This window comes from Hoplias malabaricus, chromosome Y, assembly GCF_029633855.1.
Source record: "Hoplias malabaricus isolate fHopMal1 chromosome Y, fHopMal1.hap1, whole genome shotgun sequence".
Taxonomy (NCBI): Eukaryota; Metazoa; Chordata; class Actinopteri; order Characiformes; family Erythrinidae; genus Hoplias; species Hoplias malabaricus.
Window position 1 is genome coordinate 79,160,601 of NC_089820.1, and position 26,490 is coordinate 79,187,090.

Consider the following 26,490-nt stretch of genomic DNA (forward strand, 5'->3'; position numbering starts at 1 on the left):
CCTCTTTCGCTTACTGAGTGTCTCTCCTGTTGCTTTTCAGCTTTCTCTCGTTTAATCTCTCTCTCTCTCTCAGTAGATGCCTTCATCTCTCTCTCTCTCACTCACTTTCTTCTCTTTTAATCAATGTCTTTCTTTTTAGCACTTAATACATGTCCCTCTCTCATTCTCTCAAACAGTTTAGATTCTTGTTTTCACTCAGCTGTCTCTTTTAACGTGTGCTAATATTTGTATGTGATGTCTATTTGTAGTCTTATTGCCCTCTCTCTCTCTCTCTCTCTCTCTCTCTCTCTCTCTATCATTAGGGATGCTGTCTTTACTCCGAGTGTTAACCTGGATAGCACTCCCTGCAGGGATGCCGCAGGCTTCATTTATCATGGTGCTCCAGTTTACAGCGAGATTTATACTTCCCTTTACCATAACTTTACCCCTCTCCCTCTATCTTTATTCTACATTCAGCATTTCTCTGAGGACAGCTATTGACAATATGCACAGGTTACACTCACACACACACACACACACACACACATATATATACACATGCATTTATGCATGTGCTACTTTTCCAGCCCTTACACAAGTGCAACGTGGGAAGCTTCTGACTTTGTTCAACTCCATTTGGGTGAAGGTTAAAGGGAACGGTGTGGGGGATTAGTCTGAGTTCGATTTTAAAATGTAGTTGGGTTCTCTCATCAATCTGAGTGAATTACTGGGCACAGGGAAGTCTGGCTCACTCTTCAGGAATCGCATGTACAGGGGTTAGACAATGAAACTGAAACACCTGTCATTGTAGTGTGGGAGGTTTCATGGCTACATTGGAGCGGCCTGGTGGCCAAACTTCATCAACTGCACATTGCACCAGTAAGAGCATGTGCATCCAATGGTTCAAACATTGTGTCCTGAAGGCGGTGCCGTGTATCAGGACGACAATGCACCAATACACACAGCGAGACTGGTGAAAGACTGGTTTGATGAACATGAAAGTGAAGTTGAACATCTCCCATGGCCTGCACAGTCACCAGATCTAAATATTATTGAGACACTTTGGGGTGTTTTGGAGGAGCGAGTCAGGAAACGTTTTCCTCCACCAGCATCACGTAGAGATCTGGCCACTATCCTGCAAGAAGAATGGCTTCAAATCCCTCTGACCACTGTGCAGGACTTGTGTATGTCATTCCCAAGACGAACTGACGCTGTATCGGCCGCAAAAGGAGGCCCTACACCATATTAATAAATTATCCAACCCCTGTATGTTCAATGGCACAATGTGCACTCCTGATGGCATTTATGGGAGTTATGAAATGAATGGCAAATAACACACACACACACACACATGCATTTTGTTGCCTTATAGTTGTACTGAGCAATGACAATAAAATGGAATCTCTATCTATCTGTATAAAATATTTTGAGCTTAATCCTAAACTAATCCTTGCTACACCCCTGAAATCGCCTCATTATTTCAGTGCCATGCCCAAATAAGGAAAACAAATGACGTATTTGAATACTGCTGCTACCTGTGGTAAACATAAAGCTGCTACATTTGTCCTATGTACATTGTTCCTCAGGAAGTCCAAACACAATTACTGTCACATGTGAGCTAACACTACTCTGAGGCCTATTCATTTTAGATCGCCTCAGTGTCCGTACGACCATAGCCACAGCTTAAGAACTCTGAGCCTAACCGATTCATTGATTTAAATGATCCCACATTCCTGTTTCGAGAGAGAAATGTGATGCTTGTGGTGTTAGATGTAGTTGTTATGCCCTGCTTTAAAGTGCAGCAAGGTCCCACTTAATCAGGCACAAGTGTTTTTATGCTAGCCCTGCTATTGGCCTCCCTCATTACTGACTGCCATGATACTTCCTGAGTATCTCAGGAACACATGCAAAAACACTCCAAACCTATAAAGTGAGGCTACATGTCATCACATCTACAGCATTTTAATGAATGCCATTTTTAAGGAAAGGGCTCCCAGAGAGCACTTTCCATCAATCAGCACATCAGTGCAGTTATTAATGTGAGAAAAGAGCACGCCAGCTCAACATTTGTGTTTACTTTTGTCATGTTACAGTACAGTTTCTGTAATGGTTCATGGCTTAGATTTAGGAAAAAGATGACATTATTGACATTATGTAAAGTATTTCATTTCAGTCACAGGATGAGTTCTGCACAGGTTCTTTTAAAAAAAAAAATGTGGTGAGTGTGGTGTGTTCTCTCTGTGTCTGTGTGGGTTTCCTCCGGGTGACTGTCTGTGAGGAGTGTGGTGTGTTCTCTCTGTGTCTGCGTGGGTTTCCTCCGGGTGACTGTCTGTGAGGAGTGTGGTGTGTTCTCTGTGTCTGCGTGGGTTTCCTCCGGGTGACTGTCTGTGAGGAGTGTGGTGTGTTCTCTCTGTGTCTGCGTGGGTTTCCTCCGGGTGACTGTCTGTGAGGAGTGTGGTGTGTTCTCCCTGTGTTTCCTCCAGGTGACTGTGAGGAGTGTGGTGTGTTCTCCCTGTGTCTATGTGGGTTTCCTCCGGGTGACTGTCTGTGAGGAGTGTGGTGTGTTCTCCCTGTGTCTGTGTGGGTTTCCTCTGGGTGACTGTCTGAGGAGTGTGGTGTGTTCTCCCTGTGTCTGCGTGGGTTTCCTCCGGGTGACTGTCTGTGAGGAGTGTTGTGTGTTCTCCCCGTGTCTGCGTGGGTTTCCTCCGGGTGACTGTCTGTGAGGAGTGTTGTGTGTTCTCTCTGTTCTCAAAAGTGTCCATAGGTGTGAGTGAATGTGTGAGTATGTGTTGCCCTGTGAAGGACTGGCGCCCCCTCCAGGGTATACTCCCGCCTTACGCCCAATGATTCCAGGTAGGCTCTGGACCCACCGCGACCCTAAACTGGATAAGGGTTACAGATAATGAATGAATGAATGAATGAATGATATATATATATTTCAATAGTTCTTACCTTTTTATCCAGACGTGGCTGTCTTTTTGGAGAAGTGTAAAACATGAGAGAGCTTTCACTTCTTTCTTTTCAGACATCCATTGCTCCCTAGCAGCTCAACACACTGACAACAAGAAAAGTGAGTGAATGTGTACGTGATTACTTGAACATCTAGTTTTCTTAAGCATAGGTCTATAAGAGCTTACTTACCCAGGGTGGCCAGTTCAACTTCTGAATTCTGTGAAAACCTGAATGAATATTTTGATGAAACTCTCCCTGTCGTTGCCTCTCTGTTTCCCACTCTCTCTCTCTCTGTTGTGTTAGAGCACTGAGACTGGGCAGGTAGGTGGCCATTTGGCATCTATGGGCATAAACGCAGTAAGACAGCGTAAAGGGAAACAGCAGGGAGAACCAGTCAGCACAGCTGAGGATTGGCCATGATTCCACACTTCTCTCTCTCTCACACACACACACACTTCTGTATGACTTCTGGACCTTCTACGTTTCCAGGAGAAGAAAACACCTCCATAACTTTCAAGGTATGTTAATACAGGAATTTATAGGTATATCTTTTGAGCGTTGAATAAAATGACATCTGCCTTTAGAGCTATGAGGAGAAGTCTGTGCACACTCCTGAGGCAGTGACTCTGCTTTGCTACGGGGGGCATTTTGCTTCCAGAGTTAGGCCCGGTTGTCCCTCTGCCACTGCAAATCAGTACAAAGTTTTTCTTCTGACTGATCATCTTTGTCCTATGATGAAACCTCTCGGTTCTATTGTAAGTGATGTCTTCCTGGAGGACAATGCTCCATCCACAGGGCAGAAGGGTCACTGAATGGTTTGAGGAGTATGAAAATGATGTAACACATAAAGCCACCAGCCCAATTGGAGACCTATGGGGATGTCTATGAGACACCTGTGTTAGACAGCGCTGTCCACCACCATCATCTTGCATCAGACTTGCAGAATCTACAACAAAGGTGCAGAAGTCATTCTGACAGTTTGTAGCCTCCCAGCACATTCACAAGACACTTTATGTTGTTCATTTCTGCATTTTCTGTTTCAACTTGTACTGCGCAGGCAACTCATATAATTGCTAATTTGAGTGACCTTTGAGTGGCACTCATTGAAGAAACATTAAAATGTCTGAGAAACGCATGAAATGAAATGAACAGGGTCACTCTGGAGCACATAAGTCTAATCTCACCATGATCAGGTAGCAATGAACGCTTGGTCCAAATGTGGCCCACATCTGCAGTTCTCCTAGGGTCTACATTTGGCCTCAGTGGCGCTTACTCAGCCACAAATCTGTCAAGCTCGGCTCATAACACCGGGCCCACATCTGGGCCTCGCCGCACTTGCACTGTCAGAAAAAACTGTCACTATGGTGGTACCCTCAAGGGAACATAGTCAGTACCTTTAGTTAGGGAACTATTGTGTCATTGTTATATAATAATTGTAGATTCTAAAGTAATGCTGATTTCATACCCAGGACATGTATTCTATAAGGAAAGCATGACAAATATTTACCTCTCCTGCTGGAGAAAGGAATGTATGGTACCTCCGGGTGACTGTCTGTGAGGAGTGTGGTGTGTTCTCCCTGTGTCTGCGTGGGTTTCCTCCGGGTGACTGTCTGTGAGGAGTGTGGTGTGTTCTCCCTGTGTCTGCGTGGGTTTCCTCCGGGTGACTGTCTGTGAGGAGTGTGGTGTGTTCTCCCTGTGTCTGCGTGGGTTTCCTCCGGGTGACTGTCTGTGAGGAGTGTGGTGTGTTCTCCCTGTGTCTGCGTGGGTTTCCTCCGGGTGACTGTCTGTGAGGAGTGTGGTGTGTTCTCCCTGTGTCTGCGTGGGTTTCCTCCGGGTGACTGTCTGTGAGGAGTGTGGTGTGTTCTCCCTGTGTCTGCGTGGGTTTCCTCCGGGTGACTGTCTGTGAGGAGTGTGGTGTGTTCTCCCTGTGTCTGCGTGGGTTTCCTCCGGGTGACTGTCTGTGAGGAGTGTGGTGTGTTCTCCCTGTGTCTGCGTGGGTTTCCTCCGGGTGACTGTCTGTGAGGAGTGTGGTGTGTTCTCCCTGTGTCTGCGTGGGTTTCCTCCGGGTGACTGTCTGTGAGGAGTGTGGTGTGTTCTCCCTGTGTCTGCGTGGGTTTCCTCCGGGTGACTGTCTGTGAGGAGTGTGGTGTGTTCTCCCTGTGTCTGCGTGGGTTTCCTCCGGGTGACTGTCTGTGAGGAGTGTGGTGTGTTCTCCCCGTGTCCGCGTGGGTTTCCTCCGGGTGACTGTCTGTGAGGAGTGTGGTGTGTTCTCCCTGTGTCTGCGTGGGTTTCCTCCGGGTGCTCCGGTTTCCTCCCACAGTCCAAAAACACACGTTGGTAGGTGCCCTGTGAAGGACTGGCGCCCCCTCCAGGGTGTATTCCCGCCTTGTGCCCAATGATTCCAGGTAGGCTCTGGACTCAGAAGTGGATAAGGGTTACAGATAATGAATAAATGTACACTTTTTAATGCAAAAAAACCCAAAACAAAACACCTAAAGCTTAATAGAAGGCCACATGTTTGGAAAGCCCGATTCTGTATCTATCTATCTATCTATCTATCTATCTATATATAATTTAAATGTCACTTTTTAAAGGCTAGAATCAACTGCAGTATAACCTTAGCATTTCTGTCCCCATTTGGCAGCAGTGATCCAGCCAGGGTTTAGTGTGCTAGCCTGCTCCTGTCTCAAAGGCTTTAGTCAGTGTAGCCACAGGGCTAATGCTGGTAGAATCTGTTGCTTTTTTCAGACACGGTTGTGTTTTTACAGTGAACAGCCTGCTGCCATGTGCATCTCATTCATATACACACCCAACAACACACACAACCATGGAGTTAACCCAGTCTACACGGGCTATGTAGTCTGTTAGGCAGCCGTACTACAGCAATATGTGCATATGTTTGATTGGTAACACTTGGTTGAGTGCAAGTGTTTGCGTGTGTGTGTGTGTGATGAGTGTGTAAGTATAGAGAATGATTTAGTGTCTCTGTGTCTTATGATGCTAAGCAGCCAAGGGGCTGGTCATCTCTATGCTACAGTGACAATGACAGCTGCTGAGAGATTATTTAAAGAGAACCAGAGAGAGAGAGAGAGAGAGAGAGAAAGAGAGAGAGAGCGAGAGAGGAATAGTGAGAGACAGACAGCCAGAGAGAGGGATTCAAGGAGAGAGTGAGTCTGTAGCTTGCCATTATGGTGCCTCATTAACAGAGATACAGCAAAGCCCCATCAGGGCGCAGAAACTTTCCCCGACTCATCCACATCATCCCTGGAGGAAAAAGTTTCACAACTTCACCTGGATACCACGGTTCACATTGGAAACTGACTACATTCTGTGGCTTTGAGGAAGCACAAACTAGTTTTTAAACCCCTGAGGGACAGAAACTGACTCAGCTGTTTGGGGTAAGCTGTACTTCCTTCACTCTTTGGGAGAAGGTAAAATCTCACCAAACTTTTCATGAAGGTCTGTCTAGCGGTTGCTTTACATTTAAATCAAAAGGAACTCTAGACGACGGCTGCTGAATCCTCTCGCGCTGAGTAAACTTCAGGCGTTGGACAGATCTCTACTTTTCTTTTGTTTTCCGTCAAATTCACCCAATGTTCCTTTTAAGGCAAAAGATATCCAAGCAGCAGTCTCGTAGAGATGTGGCCCCGAGGGTCCTCGGACGATGGCAGCCCAAAGACTGCACTTCTGACGATGTAAAGCGGCAGCTGAGGCGCAAAAGCAGTCCCGATCAGAACCTGTCTTCGGCCGACCGGATCCGCAAACATGCCACTACTCATTTTGGCTTCAGCACACTAAGTCTGGCCATGAGGGGTCTGGACGAAGCTCCGGGTGATCTGTGGGAACTCCGTGAGCTGGAGAAGCTCAATCTGTCCATGAATTTTCTGTGCGTGCTGCCCTCCGGATTGGGGGCTCTGGAGAACCTTGTGATGCTCAATCTCTGGGGGAACGAGCTTGTAAGTCTTCCTCCTGAGATTGGGCTATTACGGAATCTGAGGGTGCTCTTTGCCTACCGCAATCGCCTCAGTGAGGTTCCTGAGGAACTTGGCTGCTGCTCCAAACTTGAAGTCCTCAGTCTGGCCAACAACTTGTTGACTGGACTACCAAGTAGCCTGGCATCCATGCGGAAGCTGAACAAGCTCAACTTGAGCCACAACGGCATGGCACACATCCCGGCCTGCGTCTACGGCATGAAGAACCTTGTCTTCCTGCACTTGGCGCACAATGTTCTGGAGAATGTAGCAGAGCAGATTCAGGACTTGGTCCACCTCAAGATCCTGATCTTAGAAGGGAATTGCATTCACACACTGCCCAGGACTCTGTGCTTCCTAACGGCGTTGGAGCTGCTCAACGTGGACTTCAACGATCTGCAGACTGTACCAGCAGAAATGTACCAGCTCATGAGATTGGAAAAGTTGGCCTGCCATCCGCTTGACAAAGGTCTTCATATAGTCCACAATCCTCTCCTGAAACCCATACAGGAGGTACTGCAAGGAGGGCTGAAGGCTCTGTATAACTACATTAAACCCGCCTAGAGAAGGACAGAGGTCAGACAACTCCAGCAAACGAAGATCCTTTGCCTTCATCCTCGGAGGTTACAGTTATTGCTGACAGTGACAGTGGCGTGCCGTACTAATACAAGTGGAGAAACTGCATTGAAAGAGTGGGTTCTTCACATTCTTAGATAGAAGAGAAAACTATTATAGTCCAGTTTCATAATTTCTTCACATCGAGACAAGCAATAAAACCAGCAATAATGTCATACATAGGTTTTAAGCACTGCACAAACTGCAGAATCTCATTTGAATGTGTCCTTTTTTAAAAGGTCCTCTTTGAAAAGAGTTTTTTTGTGCCATTGCAGTTTAAGGTGAGCATGGCCTTGTGCATTTCCCAGCGTTAGTTTAATTAAAGCTTTTAGATATGACTGGAGAGAAAGTGCTCTATTGAATTTTCAATCTTATATCTTTCAATCTTGTAAGGATTTATCAGAGTCTTGTTTAATACACTGTGTATAATTCTAAAAAGTATGATGGTCAGTGGGCGGCACGGGGGCGCAGCACTTAGTGTCCCTGTAACTCAGCTCCAGGGGCCTGGAGGTTGTGGGTTCGATTCCCACTGTGAGGAGTGTGGTGTGTTCTCCCTGTGTCTGCGTGGGTTTCCTCCGGGTGACTGTCTGTGAGGAGTGTGGTGTGTTCTCCCCGTGTCTGCGTGGGTTTCCTCCGGGTGACTGTCTGTGAGGAGTGTGGTGTGTTCTCCCTGTGTCTGCGTGGGTTTCCTCCGGGTGACTGTCTGTGAGGAGTGTGGTGTGTTCTCCCTGTGTCTGCGTGGGTTTCCTCCGGGTGACTGTCTGTGAGGAGTGTGGTGTGTTCTCCCTGTGTCTGCGTGGGCTTCCTCTGAGTGCTCCAGTTTCCTCCCACGGTCCAAAAACACACGTTGGTAGGTGGATTGACGACTCAAAAGTGTCCGTAGGTGTGAATGTGTGAGTGTGTGTTGCCCAGCGAAGGACTGGTGCCCCCTAGTGATTCTGGGTGAATTAATGAATAAAGGTCAAAGGCTAATTTGTAGGTGTTTAAAGTGGCCACTGCATTATGTTAACTGTTGGTCACCTTTAAGAAGCTTTTTATATACTTTTAAGCACAAACATAAAATAGGACAGTAATTAAGACAATGGTAAGCTTTAACAGCAGTTTGACTTGGAGGACTCTCTGATGAAAGCTATTTTTAAGATGACGTTTCTGGTGCAAAAAAATGTTTAAGAACAGAAGGAAGCTTGCCTGTGAAGCTGTATCTGAATGACGTATGTATTTATGTGATTTATATTCATCGTCTGCCAGTTGTTACAGCCTTTAAAGTTGAAAATACTTTTCTGAAGAAACCCCACAAGGGAAGGTTTCATTCACTTTTAAAAATGCTTTTCAAAATGACAGCTGAAACTGCAGCTTTTATCATCGGAAACGACTGTGCTAACAGTCCATGCTGAAAACAGATGTTTTTTTTTTTTGTTGTTTGTTGTGTGTTCCACTGTTAGTGACAGTAAAACTGAGAGAATTACTTGTGACAGTTAATGGGCATTGTGTAAGTTTAAAGCATGTGTCAGGGACTGGGTCTCTATTTCAGTCAGTGTTTTAGCCTTGTGTAAGCTGTGAGCTTAGCCACGCACAGCTTACACAGGGGTCAGGGTCCAGTCTGGGTTGTCTTGTTCTAGATCACTTGATCCAGCCTTCTACACACACACACACACTTGTATTACTGTCTTTAACAGAGGTTCTATTATCATCCATTAAATTAAATAGTAATGGCCTATCAGTATTGATGTATATTGGTATAAGGTGGAAATTAGTAGAAAATCACGGAAAAGGTATTGATCGGAAAAAAACAGTGAATCCAATCTAACCCTGAAACAAATCTATTCTGAAATAGCACACATTCCCAGCGTGTGCTGACCTGCTGTTGTTGTGTTTTCTAGTGTTTGAGACGTATATATGTATCTCAGTGAAGTGCTTCAATTAATATTTTAAAGCGTAATGGTTTTTAAAAAATAGTATTAGATACATTTTGACAGATACTCAAGGTTTTATTATAAATATTATTACAATATAATTATATAGTCAAAAAGATTTTGAGCTTGTAAAACACTACACGAGGTCCTCGGGTTACGTCAGTCCCGAGTTACGATGTTTCGTGGTTACGACACATCTCCCATTTACTGTATAAAGCCTTGTTTCGACTTACGTGGTTTTGCGTCGTAAACGTTGTAACGTGAACTTCGTGTTTGGTGTGCGCGGCGCGGCGGAAGAATACGCGGTTACGCAGCTCGGGACCGAGGAGGATAGGTGTTAGGATAGGATAAGTGCTCACAGTATGTTATTTACGTACAGTATGTACGTATGTTCCGACTTACACCAAAAATCGGTTTACGACGCGACGTAGGAACGGATCAACGTCGTAAGTCGAGGACCCCCTGTATTCACAAATGTACTGAAATTTACAGTTGTGTCTGAGCAACTACATATGCGTAAAACCCCAGTGCACAAATGAATGTGAGTGTGCAAATATGAAGAAAATGTGTAAAAATATTGTTAATATACAGAGAGGATTTCTAAAGGTGTAGAAAAGATTTGCATTTGTAAATGAAATGTTGTGAATGTGTGAATCAGGACTGTACGAATTGCTTAAATTGTGCCAGAGCATAAAATCAGATGAGAATGGGAATGTTCCAGGTGTGACTGGGGGGGTTTTTGAGTGTGACGGTGCTCATCTCCACTTCTGTACGTGTGAACCTCTTTCTGCGAATGTGGATTTTTGACCCTGTTTTGTCGGGCAAATCGATGGACCAATAGAAAACCTTTAAAAGGTCCAATCACATCACCATTACTAAACACAGACCTCAACTTTGTATCCAGAAGGTTATTTTGTGAGCTTTTCAATCTAGTTTTATATTTATGTTTAAAAATATATCAATAATGTTTTCTTTTAAATTAAAAAATTTAAAAATGCCTTGTGTCTGATACATTTAACCAGTTCCACACCCAATACCATGTTGGTTTCACACGGTGCTGAGAACTTTTCACCACCCAAATCATATACAATCAGTGACGTACTGAACAGCCCAATCATGTGGGGTTCATTCTCATGTAGTATTTGTTATATGCAGTAGACAGACCTGATTATATGCAGTAATATGGCTGTAGTTGGGATATGCTCATATTGGGTTTGAAATATCGGTGAAATCTGTCCAACGCAGATAAAAAGAGAATTAAATATGACAACATCACTTGTTTGATGCATGTATATATTAATTTGGGGATGTGGAACCGACTAGCCCACACACTGTGAAACAAGACCACCCAATCAGATTTTTTTGTGCGCTATGGAAGACAGAAAACAAAGGATAAAATGAGACCTTGTGATTTTTTGCTGCTTCTGAAGTCCAGAGCTGAGACTTTTTAATTGTCCCACACTCCTGTCCAATAGCCGCGCTGGACCTGGGTTTAACTGAGAAGTAAAACAGAGTAAAACAGTCACAGCAAGCACTGAGAACAACAAGCACTAATAAAAAATGGCAAAAACAGAGAATCATTCATTCATTATCTGTAACCCTTATCCAGTTCAGGGTCGCGGTGGGTCCAGAGCCTACCTGGAATCATTGGGCGCAAGGCGGGAATACACCCTGGAGGGGGCGCCAGTCCTTCACAGGGCAACACACACACCTAAGGACACTTTTTAGTCACCAATCCACCTACCAACGTGTTTTTGGACTGTGGGAGGAAACCGGAGCCCCCAGAGGAAACCCACGCGGACACAGGGAGAACACACCACACAGACAGTCACCTGGAGGAAACCCACGTGGACACGGGGAGAACACACCAACTCCTCACAGACAGTCACCCGGAGCAGGAATCGAACCCACAACCTCCAGACCCCTGGAGCTGTGTGACTGCGGCACTACCTGTTGCGCCACCATGCCACGGAGAATAAAATGAAATCAAAATGTATTTATATAGAGCTTTTTACAACTGACGTTGCCACAAAGCAGCTTCACAGAAATAATATTTAGACAGGTAGAAGAAAGAGAACTGAGTTAAAATGGCTAAAAACCAGAGTTGCCGTTCCTCAGCTCTTGTCCTGAACGGAGCTGTGGTTCATTCTCATTTGTTTAGACAGGGGGAGGATGGTGCTGTGGTGTTTGATCCTTGTGTTATTTTCACCAATGCATTTCACAGATGTTTCATTAAAACCATAGAACTTTGTGGAAGTGTGTCTCTAGCTCCAATCCAGAACAGATCATTCATTCGTTCATGCGTTCACCTTCCTTAACTGCTTCATCCTAATGAAGGTTGCGGTTGGGCTGCGGAGCATATCCACAGCAGACTCGAATGCATGTGGCAAATCTGTCAAAACAGGGTTAAAAATGGTCACCCTGCTCATCCCTAACTTCATTCCCAACAAGTGCTAAATACTTGCTCACCCACACACGCCTAGGTTCTCAGGGATCATGTGAGGCTCATGGAAACTATGGCACTGCTGGAAAATAGTTTGGGGGCGTTGGGAGGCTCTAGGTTTTAGTGGCATTAAAATTTGATTAAAGTTCCACTCCATCAAGCGAAGCTGAGCTGTCACACCGCTGTTAAGATCTGAGGGCTAATTAAACTATTTCAAGAGGAACAAAAGATAATACTCATTTCTATTTGTGTAACTTAGCGCAGACAACAAAAAGTCCTTAGAGCACAGAGGTTGTGGTGTAGCCTCACGTGATTAACCTCACACCACCGTCTATTCTTTTCACGGTCTAGCCCCTCATCACAGAGCCACAAGGTCTCCCCAAATTCAGTAACTGCCAATTCTGTTCTAATATAGACATGTTATGCAAAATTCAAAATGACTGTTGAACCTATAGGGCGGCACGGTGGCACAGCAGGTAGTGTCGCAGTCACACAGCTCCAGGGGCCTGGAGGTGGTGGGTTCGATTCCCGCTCTGGGTGACTGTCTATGAGGAGTGTGGTGTGTTCTCCCTGTGTCTGTGTGGGTTTCCTCCGGGTGACTGTCTGTGAGGAGTGTGGTGTGTTCTCTCTGTGTCCGCGTGGGTTTCCTCCGGGTGACTGTCTGTGAGGAGTGTGGTGTGTTCTCCCCGTGTCTGCGTGGGTTTCCTCCGGGTGACTGTCTGTGAGGAGTTGGTGTGTTCTCCCTGTGTCCGCGTGGGTTTCCTCCGGGTGACTGTCTATGAGGAGTGTGGTGTGTTCTCCCTGTGTCTGCGTGGGTTTCCTCCGGGTGACTGTCTGTGAGGAGTGTGGTGTGTTCTCCCTGTGTCTGCGTGGGTTTCCTCCGGGTGACTGTCTGTGAGGAGTTGGTGTGTTCTCCCTGTGTCCGCGTGGGTTTCCTCCGGGTGACTGTCTATGAGGAGTGTGGTGTGTTCTCCCTGTGTCTGCGTGGGTTTCCTCCGGGTGACTGTCTGTGAGGAGTGTGGTGTGTTCTCCCTGTGTCTGCGCGGGTTTCCTCCGGGTGACTGTCTGTGAGGAGTTGGTGTGTTCTCCCTGTGTCTGCGTGGGTTTCCTCCGGGTGACTGTCTGTGAGGAGTGTGGTGTGTTCTCCCTGTGTCTGCGTGGGTTTCCTCCGGTTTCCTCCCACAGTCCAGTCCGTTAGTAGGTGGATGTGTGTGTGTGTCTGTGTTGCCCTGTGAAGGACTGGCGCCCCCTCCAGGGTGTATTCCCACCTTGCGCCCAGTGATTCCAGGACCTATAAATGATGTCTGAGTTTTTGCATCTTAATGGAAAAATAGTGTTTTTCTTTGGAGATTCCAGTGATGGACTGTACACTTTCTGCACTGTTCTCAGTCCTGCCCTTCGCTCATAGATTGAATGAACGAAGCCCAAAACCTTATCTCAAACGCTTAGCTCTAATCGTTAATCTAGAGTCAGAACTGAAAACAACGCCCCAGTCACTGGGCACTGAACTCATAACTATTTAATGTAATACGTTTCGCAGTGGAGCTGTTTAAATCCTAAAATCCTGGACGTCTGGATTCTTTCAACATCACTTCAGAACAGAGCTTTTGAGTTAAGACCACCCTGACGCACTGGGTTTAATTCTTAAATACATTAAATGTACAAATGTTTCTGGACACCCCTTTGTAATGAATGCATTCAGCTACTTTAAGTTGCGGCCATCGCTGACACAGATGTCCAGACGCACACACAGCGGGTCGAGTTCTTGTAGAGAATTACTGTCAATAGAATAGCGCAGATAAATGCGAACCTACTGGCACCATGTCTAATGCCAGAGGTGTATAAAGCCTCCCAGCATCGGAGCAGTGGAACTATGCCCTCTGCAATGATAAAGATCCCTCCAGTAGTTTTGGGATGAGTGGAAGAGCTGGGGATGAGTTAGGGTGGTTCTAAACCAACATCCTGACTTCACTAACGCACCTGTCGCAGTCAAGTCCTCATAGCAATGCCTCAGAATGCAGTAGAAAGCCTTTCCTTGACAAAAGACGTTTACCCTTCATTACTAAAGAGCTACTGCAAAACTGCTAAGGCCTAGTGTGTATTTATCAATCTGACAACACATACATAGTTTGGGTGCAGACCCTTGGCTACACCGGATGTGTACAGAACAATGCTTTAACAATAGCTCAGAATATTATTGTTTGCAAGACATCTGTTCATATAATGTGTTGTGATAGACTCCTACACTTCTAGTGCACAGGCTGCAGCAGGGGTCTTTTTACAGCATGAGGACCTGAAATACTTAAGGCTCAGTGGTGCCCTCTATGAGTGTAATACTGTAACTACAATAATTCATCATCAGAGAAAGCAGGGTCATCTTAAAAAAAGTCTTTTTGCTTCACAATAATTAAACCTCAGTATCTAAAAAACTGACATTAACATTCCCAGAGCATTGCTCACACTGACAGAATACGAATTCTGACTTGAAAAGTCTAGGCAAATCTACTTGGTCGGCGCAGAGGGCATGCATTAGATCTATTCAGCTCCCTGTAACTACAAAAAATGCCCCTTTCCCCTTCTCCCTTAAAAGCCTCGAAGTGAAAGAACTGGAGAGGACATCATGCAAATGGCTCGCTCGGCCTATCACTCATACCCTTCCGGCTCCATTGTTATGGAGATGCCGTTCCCCGCCATATGCTTCTCCCTGCGTCTTTGCGGACAGTTCGTCTGCTTGGCTAACGCCGTGCTCCGGGGACGCGTTCCTGCCAAGGTCAGGCCTGTTATTTACAGTAATCAGCACTGCATGATAACAAATATTAAACATGGCCGCCAATCAGCTAATCAAGTAATGATGCTGAGACCCCTTCAGGGAGGTCAGAGAGAAGGAGAGGGGGGGAGCGCCTGTGAGCCCAGAGACCGCCAATTAGTGGGAGACATCTTAACCATGCAATCAAATTAATGTATGGTGTTTGTACGCAGTCTACTAGTGGGCTAGGGCGAGTGTGTGCGGATGTGTGCAAGTGTGAGTGTGTTTATGCTTCATTCCAAGGTCACTGCTCAGTGGTCTGATCGCCTTGTGCCAAGATTTGAAACAGCAAACACCCGTCCAATCCAAAAGTCCGTTGGCTGAGGCTTTTTAGAGTTTAGCGCACCGAAAATAAGCCGCAAATTAATTCCAGCGCGAGCATGTGGGCGTACATCTAAATGGATTTGCCGCACAATTGCAAATGAGTGCTGAGGTGTGAGTGTGTTGCAGTGTGCTGTTTAAAATGGCTGCAATTAAACTGCACTATATGTCCAAAAGTGTCTTCCACTGGTTTAAAAGTCTCTATTGCACAGATCAAACAATAGAAGGGTAGCTCTTGAGCAGCTACATCTAATGTCTTCTCATTCAGTGCCAGGGGTCAGGTTGAAGGCCCACTAGCACCAACAAGTACCATCGGGATCAGCAGGAGTGGTGTCTGTGACCCAGATCTGATCATTCAGCATCGTTACCTGACGACGTTAATTAAGTGGTCACCTAGGACCACGGCTAGGATGACTGCTTCATCCTGTTCTGGGAGGAAACAGGAGCACCTGGAGGCAACCTTTGGATAGCTGGGAGAACACACCCAACTATCAATATACTGTAAAATGTTCCAGTAACAATGATATGATTTTAAACACATTTTTCCTCCGGGTGACTGTCTGTGAGGAGTTGGTGTGTTCTCCCTGTGTCTGCGTGGGTTTCCTCCGGGTGACTGTCTGTGAGGAGTGTGGTGTGTTCTCCCTGTGTCTGCGTGGGTTTCCTCCGGGTGACTGTGAGGAGTTGGTGTGTTCTCCCTGTGTCTCCGTGGGTTTCCTCCGGGTGACTGTCTGTGAGGAGTGTGGTGTGTTCTCCCTGTGTCTGCGTGGGTTTCCTCCGGGTGACTGTCTGTGAGGAGTGTGGTGTGTTCTCCCTGTGTCTGCGTGGGTTTCCTCCGGGTGACTGTCTGTGAGGAGTTGGTGTGTTCTCCCTGTGTCTGCGTGGGTTTCCTCCGGGTGACTGTCTGTGAGGAGTTGGTGTGTTCTCCCTGTGTCTCCGTGGGTTTCCTCCAGGTGACTGTCTGTGAGGAGTTGGTGTGTTCTCCCTGTGTCTGCGTGGGTTTCCTCCGGGTGACTGTCTGTAAGGAGTGTGGTGTGTTCTCCCTGTGTCTGCGTGGGATTCCTCCGGGTGACTGTCTGTGAGGAGTTGGTGTGTTCTCCCTGTGTCCGCGTGGGTTTCCTCCGGGTGACTGTCTGTGAGGAGTTGGTGTGTTCTCCCTGTGTCCGCGTGGGTTTCCTCCGGGTGACTGTCTGTGAGGAGTGTGGTGTGTTCTCCCTGTGTCCGCGTGGGTTTCCTCCAGGTGACTGTCTGTGAGGAGTGTGGTGTGTTCTCCCTGTGTCTGCGTGGGTTTCCTCCGGGTGCTCCGGTTTCCACCCACAGTCCAAAAACACACGTTGGTAGGTGGACTGGCGACTCCAAGTGAATGTGTGTGTGTTGCCCTGTGAAGCACTGGCGCCCCCTCCAGGGTGTAATCCCGCCTTGCGCCCAATGATTCCAGGTAGGCTCTGGACCCACCGAGACCCTGAACTGGATAAGCGCTTACAGATAATGAATGAATGAATGAATATATATTATTTACAGCATCAGTCATGTTGATTGAGTGATGTTTATTGAAGGGTGCTGTGGTTGGTTAATTTCCCTCAGTTAGTTAAAAATAACATTAATATTAATGTTGATTTCATCATTCTTGTTTGTTCCAGGCAGGTTTTCTGTGGCTTTTATATCAATATTAGAACTCAATATCGTACTGATCAAAATTAAGAAAAATACCGTGATATAAATTTTGACCAAATCAGGAAGGAATTTTGACTGAGCAGTTGTCCACAAAATTTTGGCCATATAACCCACCGTTAGGAAATAAAGAGGTGCGGTTTTAATCCCGGACCCGGGCAGCTCCAGACTGCTCCCCAACTCTGACAGTGCCAGAGACACGGCGCAGCTCGAGCGCTAAACGTCTCTCTCTCTCTTTCTCTCTCTCGCTCGCTCTCTCTTTTTTCCTCTCTCTCACACGCATTCGCACATACTTACACACACCGGGCCCGAGCTCCAACACACCCTCTACCGGAGAGACAACCACAACGACTTCCAGCTTTTCAGACTTCTCCCGCGAATGTGGAAGTCCGTGCCCCGCGAGGCGGCGCTGAAATAACGGGCGGACAGCGAGCGAGGGAGGGCGCGCGGGGGTGGGGAACATCTCCAAAAGTGACCGTTAGCCGTTCGAATTCGAACTGGCTCCGCGGGGTTCAAATTCTAACGGTCGCACAACTGCCGGTAAAACCATGGACAAAGTTTTGACTTGCCTCGTCACTGCCGTGAGCCTCGTGGTGTCCGTGCGAGGACAGGTATATAAAGGTAAGACGGTTTTATTCATCCTACTGCCTTTAAACGTTATGAACGTTGTGAGTTAAGACCGAATGAACGGACACTTTCCTCAGAAACGTGTTGACGTGCTGACGCTGACCGTTTTGAGACGTGAAGTTGTTGGGAGCGGGTTAAACCAAGGTAATGTTAGGAGTCAGAACGGTCCTCAGTGGCGGTAATAGGAACCAGACGTCCGCACTGTTTAGTGCTTAACTTACCTGGCTGAAAGTTGTCCCAGGAATGCGTACACTGCCTGAAGACCCTGTTTTACAGTAGTTCCGAGATGAGGTTTCTACATTTTCTACGTCATTCACCTACACGCAACATTGTATCCGTAAAAAAGTTTAGATAACGGTTGTACCATTACACATAGCTTCACTGTTGCTTTTGGGTCGTAAATTAAAACGTTAGACATAGCTTTTTCTGCAGTTTCTCGTCTAAGAAAAATGCAGAAATTTCGAGAAGTCGGTGGAAGTTCTCTTTCATTCTCGACTCAAACGTTAATTGTAGAGTCGTTACTGAATTAACTCATTCTTTTTTTTGTAAATTCACTTCATAGTATTCTGTTTTTTTTAAAAATATTTATAACGTTTAAACTCAACCTTAGTGTTTACCAGTGTTTGATCAGTTTTACTGTGACGTGTAAAAGCACGTCATACACCCTGTTCAAAACACAACACAAACCCCACTGATTAAATACACAGTAGATCTGTTATATTTACATTTAATGTGATGAGGTAATGTTCATCGAGCACAAAGAGTTTCCCAGTGCTGTTCTCACGGGTGTGTTCTTGATTGTTTAGTCTCTGGAGCTTGAATTTAACATTTGAAGCGGGTACCTGCTTCACAAACTTTCAAGCTCTGTAACTGAATCTCTGGCAGAACCATAAAAACTGCTACCAAGTGGCTGTGGACATGGTGATTCAGTAAATTACATGGTCCCAGCAGTGCTTCGGACCTATTTATAAATGCGACCACATTTTATATTGCTGCCGCTGCCTCTGCCGAGGACTAGATGCATGTATGTTTACTCTCACATGGTGTTTTAGCTTCACTAGTCCACAATTAGTCTTAATTTAACGGCACAGCTAAGTTTCGAGTGGTGGATAAATGCCCAAAAGCTTGTATTAACACCTGAAATGGTCATGTGCACAGTGGTGTGATTTGATTTATTTATATATATATATATATTGCTGTGAAAGCACCTGTTTATTTCTAGGTTGCTACTTTTTTCTAGGTTCTTCACTTCATAACACAGCACATCTGTATTGACTTACGTCTGGCTAATTAAAAACATTAGTGCCCTTCTGTGTGTATTGAGCCATTGGTTTTTCTATTGATTGATTAATGGTGGAAAGGAGGCTGCTGGCCCAGTGAGCGTTGGTTTTTAGGTCTGAGCTTTTCAGAAACGTGTACTTCAGTTTTTAAAAAGCCTCATCTGCGCTTTCATGGCTGTTCTTTCGCGAGGGGGTTGTGATTAACAAGGGCCACTTGACTTTCACACTTTATCACTGCTCTGGGCTCATTATGGTTATGAACTGAAATTGTTCCCAAACACGGAAGAGCGAAAACTGAATGGACGTCCTCCACATGCGGTCAAGATCTTTAACAGTTCGGTCATATGCCTTTCCAGTTTGAATAAGAAGCCTGTGCTGGGCACGGATGAGAGGAACAAGCCCTGTTTGTTTGACTGTTTCTCGGTGCCTGAAAGATCTCTAGGTTATGACACGGGACGTCCTGCATCTGCACACAGGTCATGAGCCTGGGGAAGAGCTGATTAATGAGGTTTGCTTTCACAGTAGCTTCTGTTTAGCCGGCGTTGCCACATAAGGGCTTTACACAGGTCTTTAAAGAGGTCACGTTTTGCTGTTTGAACATTGGATTTTTTTAAAATGGGTAATAGAGGGCATTATGTACATGTTGATCAATAAGGACATGCATTGTAAATGTTTTTCTCAGCCACGGGGTATGACTGGGCGCCCATTTCAGGGTGTTAAGAGCCTTGTCACTTGTTCTGATGGGACGCAGATTAAACATGGTGTTCTGTGCCTCAGGAGAGACTGTGTGCTCCAGTTGCGGAGTGTTTATTCTACATGCTCTATTAGTAAGTCTGACAAATCATAGCCGATGCATGACACGTTTATTTGCGTAGAGATCAAAAATAGCCTGACTGACAAACACTGCTTCGAGGTATTGCATATAAGAATGAATGTACACTGCTGAAAAACTTTTCTGGAGAACACAACGCGTCCTCTTGCTTTGTGTGGTCTGTATGAGAGCCTCCGGAACAATGAATCAGCTCGAGATACTGTGGCTTTTTAATAGTGATTCGTGTCAGTTCTATCTGTGAACTGTAGGGGGCAGCATGGCTTACTCATATTTGCTGTAGGGACCTCTCTCTCTCTCATTGCTAGGATTAGATGCTCCAGCAACTTAGATCAGAGACCACGAAACATTTCTTTGGGAGACTGTCCATATTATAATGAGGTTCTTTACTGGATTGCTGGTGAAAGAGACTTCAATCAATAATCATCAATAAGCATTAGACCACCCTACGGTTTCACCGTGTAGATGCAAAGGCCCCTGCTATTGTATAAAGATGTATAAAACACTATAGCATAACAAACAATGGAGTAAGGGTTGCATTTCTACATGCATTACACTCCTTTAGCATGTGTTACATCGTCGCTGTCCAGTTGAAAATATGTATCTCCATTTTTGTGGATTTTTTTGTTTACTACATCCTTGGAACCCTGCAGCTGTCCTTCACATTGTGTGAACATTTCATGATGAATGAACCAATACAAATGCTCCAGAATTACTGGAAATAAATTCTGTTTACCTTGACTTCCATTGAAAGCTAAGAAGGTTTTTTTGCCTTCTCCTGTGAAGTTACAGTTTTGGGAGAAATATGTTTTAATTGGACAGCACTAACACGCAGATCTCGTACACAGTTTTTTGTCTCTTTGAGAAAGTTATGGGGAAAAACTTTTTTTTCCCCTTCATTGAATCCTCTCAGGCGGCACGGTGGAGCAGCAGGTTAGTGTCGCAGTCACAGCTCCAGGGACCTGGAGGTTGTGGGTTCGATTCCCGCTCCGGGTGACTGTCTGTGAGGAGTGTGGTGTGTTCTCCCTGTGTCTGCGTGGGTTTCCTCCGGGTGACTGTCTGTGAGGAGTGTGGTGTGTTCTCCCTGTGTCTGCGTGGGTTTCCTCCAGGTGACTGTCTGTGAGGAGTGTGGTGTGTTCTCCCTGTGTCTGCGTGGGTTTCCTCCGGGTGACTGTCTGTGAAGAGTGTGGTGTGTTCTCCCTGTGTCTGCGTGGGTTTCCTCCGGGTGACTGTCTGTGAGGAGTGTGGTGTGTTCTCCTTGTGTCTGCGTGGGTTTCCTCCGGGTGACTGTCTGTGAGGAGTGTGGTGTGTTCTCCCTGTGTCTGCTTGGGTTTCCTCCGGGTGCTCCGGTTTCCACCCACAGTCCAAAAACACACGTTGGTAGGTGGATTGGCAACTCAAAAGTGTCCGTAGGTGTGAATGTGTGTGTGTCTGTATTGCCCTGTGAAGGACTGGCGCCCCCTCCAGGGTGTATTTCTGCCTTGCGCCCAATGTTTCCAGGTAGGCTCCAGGTAGGTCCACCGTGACCCTGACCTGGATAAGCGCTTACAGATAATGAATGAATCCTTTACATTCCTGAGATGAAAGGATGTATTTGCTGTTGTGTAACAACACACAGATTCATCAGATTACATAACCAAATGTCATACAACATCATAATTTGGAGCCATACACTGTTTTACTTTGAGTTCATCCTAGAAGCTGCAGTGTGCTATTATACTGAAATTGAATGATCACTGTACTTCTTAAATTTCAAACTTAAATTATGTTTGAACACAGTTCACGTCTCATGGTTTCACACAGTTTCATGACAAGGTGCAATGACTCTATTTGTTAAGTGCTTTGTGAGCGTTTTGCAGAGATGTGTTAAATCTGTTGAGAAAAAGCCGAAATGAAGAGGCTTTGCCTGAATGCCCTCCCGCCCCCAACACCTTAAGTGCTGTAGCTTGTGTGTGTGATATCTTGCCACTGAATTTGTTTCTTGGTTCCAAATATCTTCAAAATTATATAAAAAAAAGACCATTTTGATTAATAGAAACTGAGAAGCCTAAAGTCCATCCATCCATTATCTGTAAGCGCTTATCCAGTTCAGGGTCACGGTTGGTCCAGAGCCTACCTGGAATCATTGGGCGCAAGGGAGCACCAGTCTTTCACAGGGCAACACACACTCACACACTCCTACGGTCACTTTTTGAGTCACCAATCAACCTACCAACGTGTGTTTTTGGACTGTGGGAGGAAACCCACGCAGACACAGGGAGAACACACCACACTGGTCACAGACAGTCACGCGGAGGAAACCCATGTAGACACAGGGAGAACACACCACACTCCTCACAGACAGTCACCCAGAGGAAACCCATGCAGACACGGGGAGAACACACCACACTCCTCACAGACAGTCACCCGGAGGAAACCCATGCAGACACAGGGAGAACACACCACACTCCTCACAGACAGTCACCCGGAGGAAACCCATGCAGACACGGGGAGAACACACCACACTCCTCACAGACAGTCACCCGGAGGAAACCCACGCAGACACAGAGAGAACACACCACACTCCTCACAGACAGTCACCCGGAGGAAACCCATGCAGACACAGGGAGAACACACCACACTCCTCACAGACAGTCACCCGGAACGGGAATCGAACCCACAACCTCTGTGTGACTGCGACGCTACCTGCTGCGCCACCGTGCCGCAAGCCTAAAGTCATGCGACCTCAGGGGGCAACTTGAGAATACCACACCACAGTGAGGCTGAACACTGACCAGCATGATTCCACAAGGCAGCGTTCTTTACGTTCCATGGGATATGGGAGCAGAAGACCCTGGAGTGCCTCTGTTTACACCATGACACCTACCTTGTGAGGTTGCTAATTGGACCCTACACGATTGACAACATGTGGCATGTTCCAATGAGTCATGATAGCAGTAGTTTTTGGCCTGATGGTAGTGTTTGCGTGTGATGTATTCTTCACACACACGGCACCCATTGTCATGTCTTTTTTGGACCCCATGAGTACACGCACTCATAGGATAAGACCTCACAACTTATACAGAGAATGGCCATTTATAATCAATGTACATACTGCTATTCCACGGCATTTGACGTGTAAGTTTACGTTTTTCTTTAACTTTTCTTAATAATATACAGTAGAATTCCTTTCAGGGATTGTCTGGGATCACTTCCTGACGGTTTGTAAATATGTAGCACTGGAGCCAGTCTTGGAGAGGTGATTGACAGAATGCTCGACTGAGGCAGGGGTAGAGTGTGAAAGCTCTAGCTTTATCTGACTGACAACTGCAGGCATTAGAGTAGAGGTCATAGGTGTAAAATGGTTGTAATTACCTCCGTTAGACTTGACCCAGCAAATATGTTCAAACACTGATAAAAACACACAGATTAGCAGCAATTAATGAATTCTTTGAAAAAAAAAAAGAAATTGTGGAAAGAGTTGTGGTGTTTAAGTTGCTGGAGCGTGACTGAGCTAGAGATTGGACGACGCCGTCTGTGTGGGTGTGTTTATGAGTTAGACGTGTGTGTGACTGAGTGTTTGTGCGGTAAACAGAAAGCTGAAAACAGGATGTTCCGATGCCCAGGTCTGTTTTTCTGCCCCGGCTTATGCTTCCCCTTTGGCCTGTAGAAAACAACAGCAGGTGTAACTCACTCACTCCCAGCGTCCAAGCAGCTGAAAAACAACCAAGCTCACTTCTGTGCATTTACCTACTAGCAAATATTTATTCTTCAGCCGTGACAGAGATGTTGGAGGCTATGAGTATGTTTGTCACAGCCACTCGGGAAAAGAGTGAGAGTGAGATGTTACAAGGATAAGTGGATAGGAAACGTCTTGACAATGGTGTAGTAGCTTATATATAACTTAAATAACGAGACGGTTTCTCTACATTACAGTCACTGCTCAGTCGATAGACGTCTAGGCTGTACAACAGGTTTTCCATCCAAACAGCTCCTAGAAGCAAATGATTCCTGACACCAAACTCTTTCAACTGACTCACAGAAAAAGGATGGATTTGGAAATATAAAAGCACGCAAAATAGTGAGTTTTGCATAATATGTCCTCTTTAAGAACCAAGAAATGTCTTAACACTAATAGAAAGAACAGCAAAGACATTAGAAGCTTGATTAATGCAAAAACATACACTGAGACAAACCAGTGGTGTACCTTCAATGTACTCCTCATTTATTTTTGTGATATATTTGTGTATACAGTGGAACCTCTACTAACGAACTTTCCAAGATACGAACCGGGCATTTGAATATTTATTGCCTCCACAAACGAACCATGACTCTAGAAACGAACCCGAGCCTCCACCGAGCCGGCAGCTGGAAATGGCCACTGACCCCAATAGGCGAGTCTCCCAGCGCCCAGACTTGAGTGAGCTTTTAAGATTAGCACATTGTAGCTTTAGCAATTTAGCATTAGTGTAAATAGCAGACATCGAAGTTCGTGCTAAGTTAAGCCGTATCTACGCTTCGTCTCCCCACATTCACCACCTACTCTCCGTTATTCCACCCACCCCCCACCTCCCGTCATACAGCCAGTGCCTGTGTTACTCCTCCAGCCAGTCGTCACGTCTTCAAGGTAGCGATGTGTAACCACTTACAACTTTATTTCTTTTTTATCACTGTTACCACTGTATTTCTCTTTTATTTTTAGTAACGCTACATGTATTTTTTTTACTAATTTGAGAGCGTTGTAAACATATATCAGTGCAAAAAGGGTGACTTTTGGGGTGGGGGCTGGAACCCATTAATTGCTTTTCCATTATTTTAAATGGGGAAAATTGACTCGAGAAACAAACTTTTCTACTTAACGAACCGGGTCATGGAACGGATCAAGTTCGTAAGTAGAGGTTCCACTGTATATTCTTTTCACGCTTTTTAATTGAAAAATACTGGAGGCAGCGTTTTTAAAGATATTGTAAAAACAAAGTTTCATTCATTCAGGCAAAAACAACAAAACAAACCAGAAAAAGAGTCAGAACATATATCATAGCGCTGTTTTGGATGGTGTGTGTTACACGTAGTGTGCACGTAGTGTAGTGTGCTCTTGCAGTACATCAGTAAGCTCTAGTTCAGCTCTCTGCAAAAATCCAAATTCCTATTTGGCACAGTCTTCTTACTTTGTGGCATGAAAAAGTTGGAACTGCTCTAAAAGGCCTTTTAGCGATGTGGCCAAACAGCAGCCTGCTTGGTCGTGGACGCAGAGTTCAGAGTTTTTTTTTCTGCTCTCGCTGCATTTGCCCTGTCTTGGTTTGTGCTGAGGGTCTAAATAGCGATGGCGTCCTGCTTGACCAAGGCTCAAAGTCAGCACTGCTCCGCTTATTTGAAGTGAATTCCGCCGCCTGGCAGGAAAAGATAAACAGCTCTTCATTTAAAGCTGCCCAATAATTTGAATACTAGTGTTTTTTTTTCCACCTCTCTCTCTCTCTCTCTCTCTGCACCACTCTCTCTATCTCTCGCTCTCCCCCCACCCCCCCACCCCCCACTCATAGAGGGCTTTTGTCTTAGCTGGCTCGGCAGTAATAGGGAACACAGCGTAAAGGTATGATGAAGAGAGCCCTCTTTCTTTGAACCAGTGGAGAATGAAATTAAATATCTGTGTGGCTTTCTAAGATGACTTCAACAAATGCTACAACAGCAAAATAATAATAATAACAATGAAAAAAAGAAGCGCTCTCTTCAGTGATTGATGATGGTATATAGCAAGAAGGCAGTTAATATGGAGCACTTTGTCTCACATTGTTGTCACAAAGACAGCACAATGCATTGATGTTCTGTAGGGATATTTAGCTTGCCTTCCCATGCCTGGACCGTACCTTTATTTATTTATTTATTTGAACTTAATGTTTGTCCTAGAACACATTGTTTCCTAAGAAACGTACTGCAGTTTCCAGATCTTGTCAGGTATCAGCTAACATGAGACTTATCATTTGTGTGTGTTTGTGCAATCTGTGTAAGTCTGTGGAGACTTTTTTTTTCCTCATAGCACCTCATTCAGTGCAGAAGGCCCACGCTGATGCAACTGGCAACATAATGCCACCATACCAAGCTTGGCTCAGGATTGGATTAGCATGCCAATCAAACTCAATTTTCAAGTAATTGGAGATGAACGTACGCTCAAAGTGCCCAACTCAGAGCTCTCACAGACGTCACACAACATTAAATTACACACTCTGGGCCTGATGTAAGCTGTCTTCCTTAGCACTCAACGCTCACTCTTTAACTGTTTACAGGACACAGTGACATTGATGTGAGGTAACATCATGTTTTTAGATTGTGAACATTCCCTTCTGTTAATTGTAGTTACTCTGCATGGGTGTCTGCAAGACTGTGAAGAGATAGTCGTCATACAGGAAAAGCAGCAGCTGCAGCAGCATTGTATAGACATTAGGGGTGGGTGATATGGCAATACAATAATATCATGATATTTTAAGGTATTTTGGCAATATGAACATTTTTTTAAATAGTTTTATTCAATTCACAAACACACTATTGAAACAAAATAAATGTTATTCATTCATTGTCTGTAACCACTTATCCAATTCAGGGTCCCGGTGGGGCCGGAGCCTACCCGGAATCACTGGGCGCAAGGCGGTAACACACGCTGGAGGGGGCGCCAGTGCTGCACAGGGCAACACACACTCACACCTATGGACACTTTTGAGTCGCCAATCCACCTACCAACATGGGTTTTTGGACCGTGGGAGGAAACCGGAGCACCTGGAGGAAACCCACACAAACACAGAGAGAACACACCACACTCCTCACAGACAGTCACCCGGAGGAAACCCACACAAACACAGAGAGAACACACCACACTCCTCACAGACAGTCACCCGGAGGAAACCCACGCGAACACAGGGAGAACACACCACACTCCTCACAGTCAGTCACCCGGAGGAAACCCACGCGAACACAGGGAGAACACACCACACTCCTCACAGTCAGTCACCTGGAGGAAACCCACGCAGACACAGGGAGAACACACCACACTCCTCACAGTCAGTCACCTGGAGGAAACCCACGCAGACACAGGGAGAACACACCAAACTCCTCACA

At 45.7% G+C, this 26,490-nt stretch overlaps 1 protein-coding gene and 1 pseudogene across 1 annotated transcript; both read left to right on the plus strand.

Annotated features, from left to right (window-relative positions):
* Positions 1-6,524: 6,524 nt before the first annotated feature.
* Positions 6,525-7,466, plus strand: LOC136677682 (leucine-rich repeat-containing protein 30-like). Its single transcript, XM_066655274.1, has one exon. The coding sequence runs from the start codon at positions 6,525-6,527 to the stop codon at positions 7,464-7,466; it is 942 nt and encodes a 313-aa protein (XP_066511371.1).
* Positions 7,467-17,131: 9,665 nt separating this feature from the next.
* The window catches only part of LOC136679682 (receptor-type tyrosine-protein phosphatase mu-like), a 252,906-nt pseudogene continuing 243,547 nt past the window's right edge, over positions 17,132-26,490 (plus strand).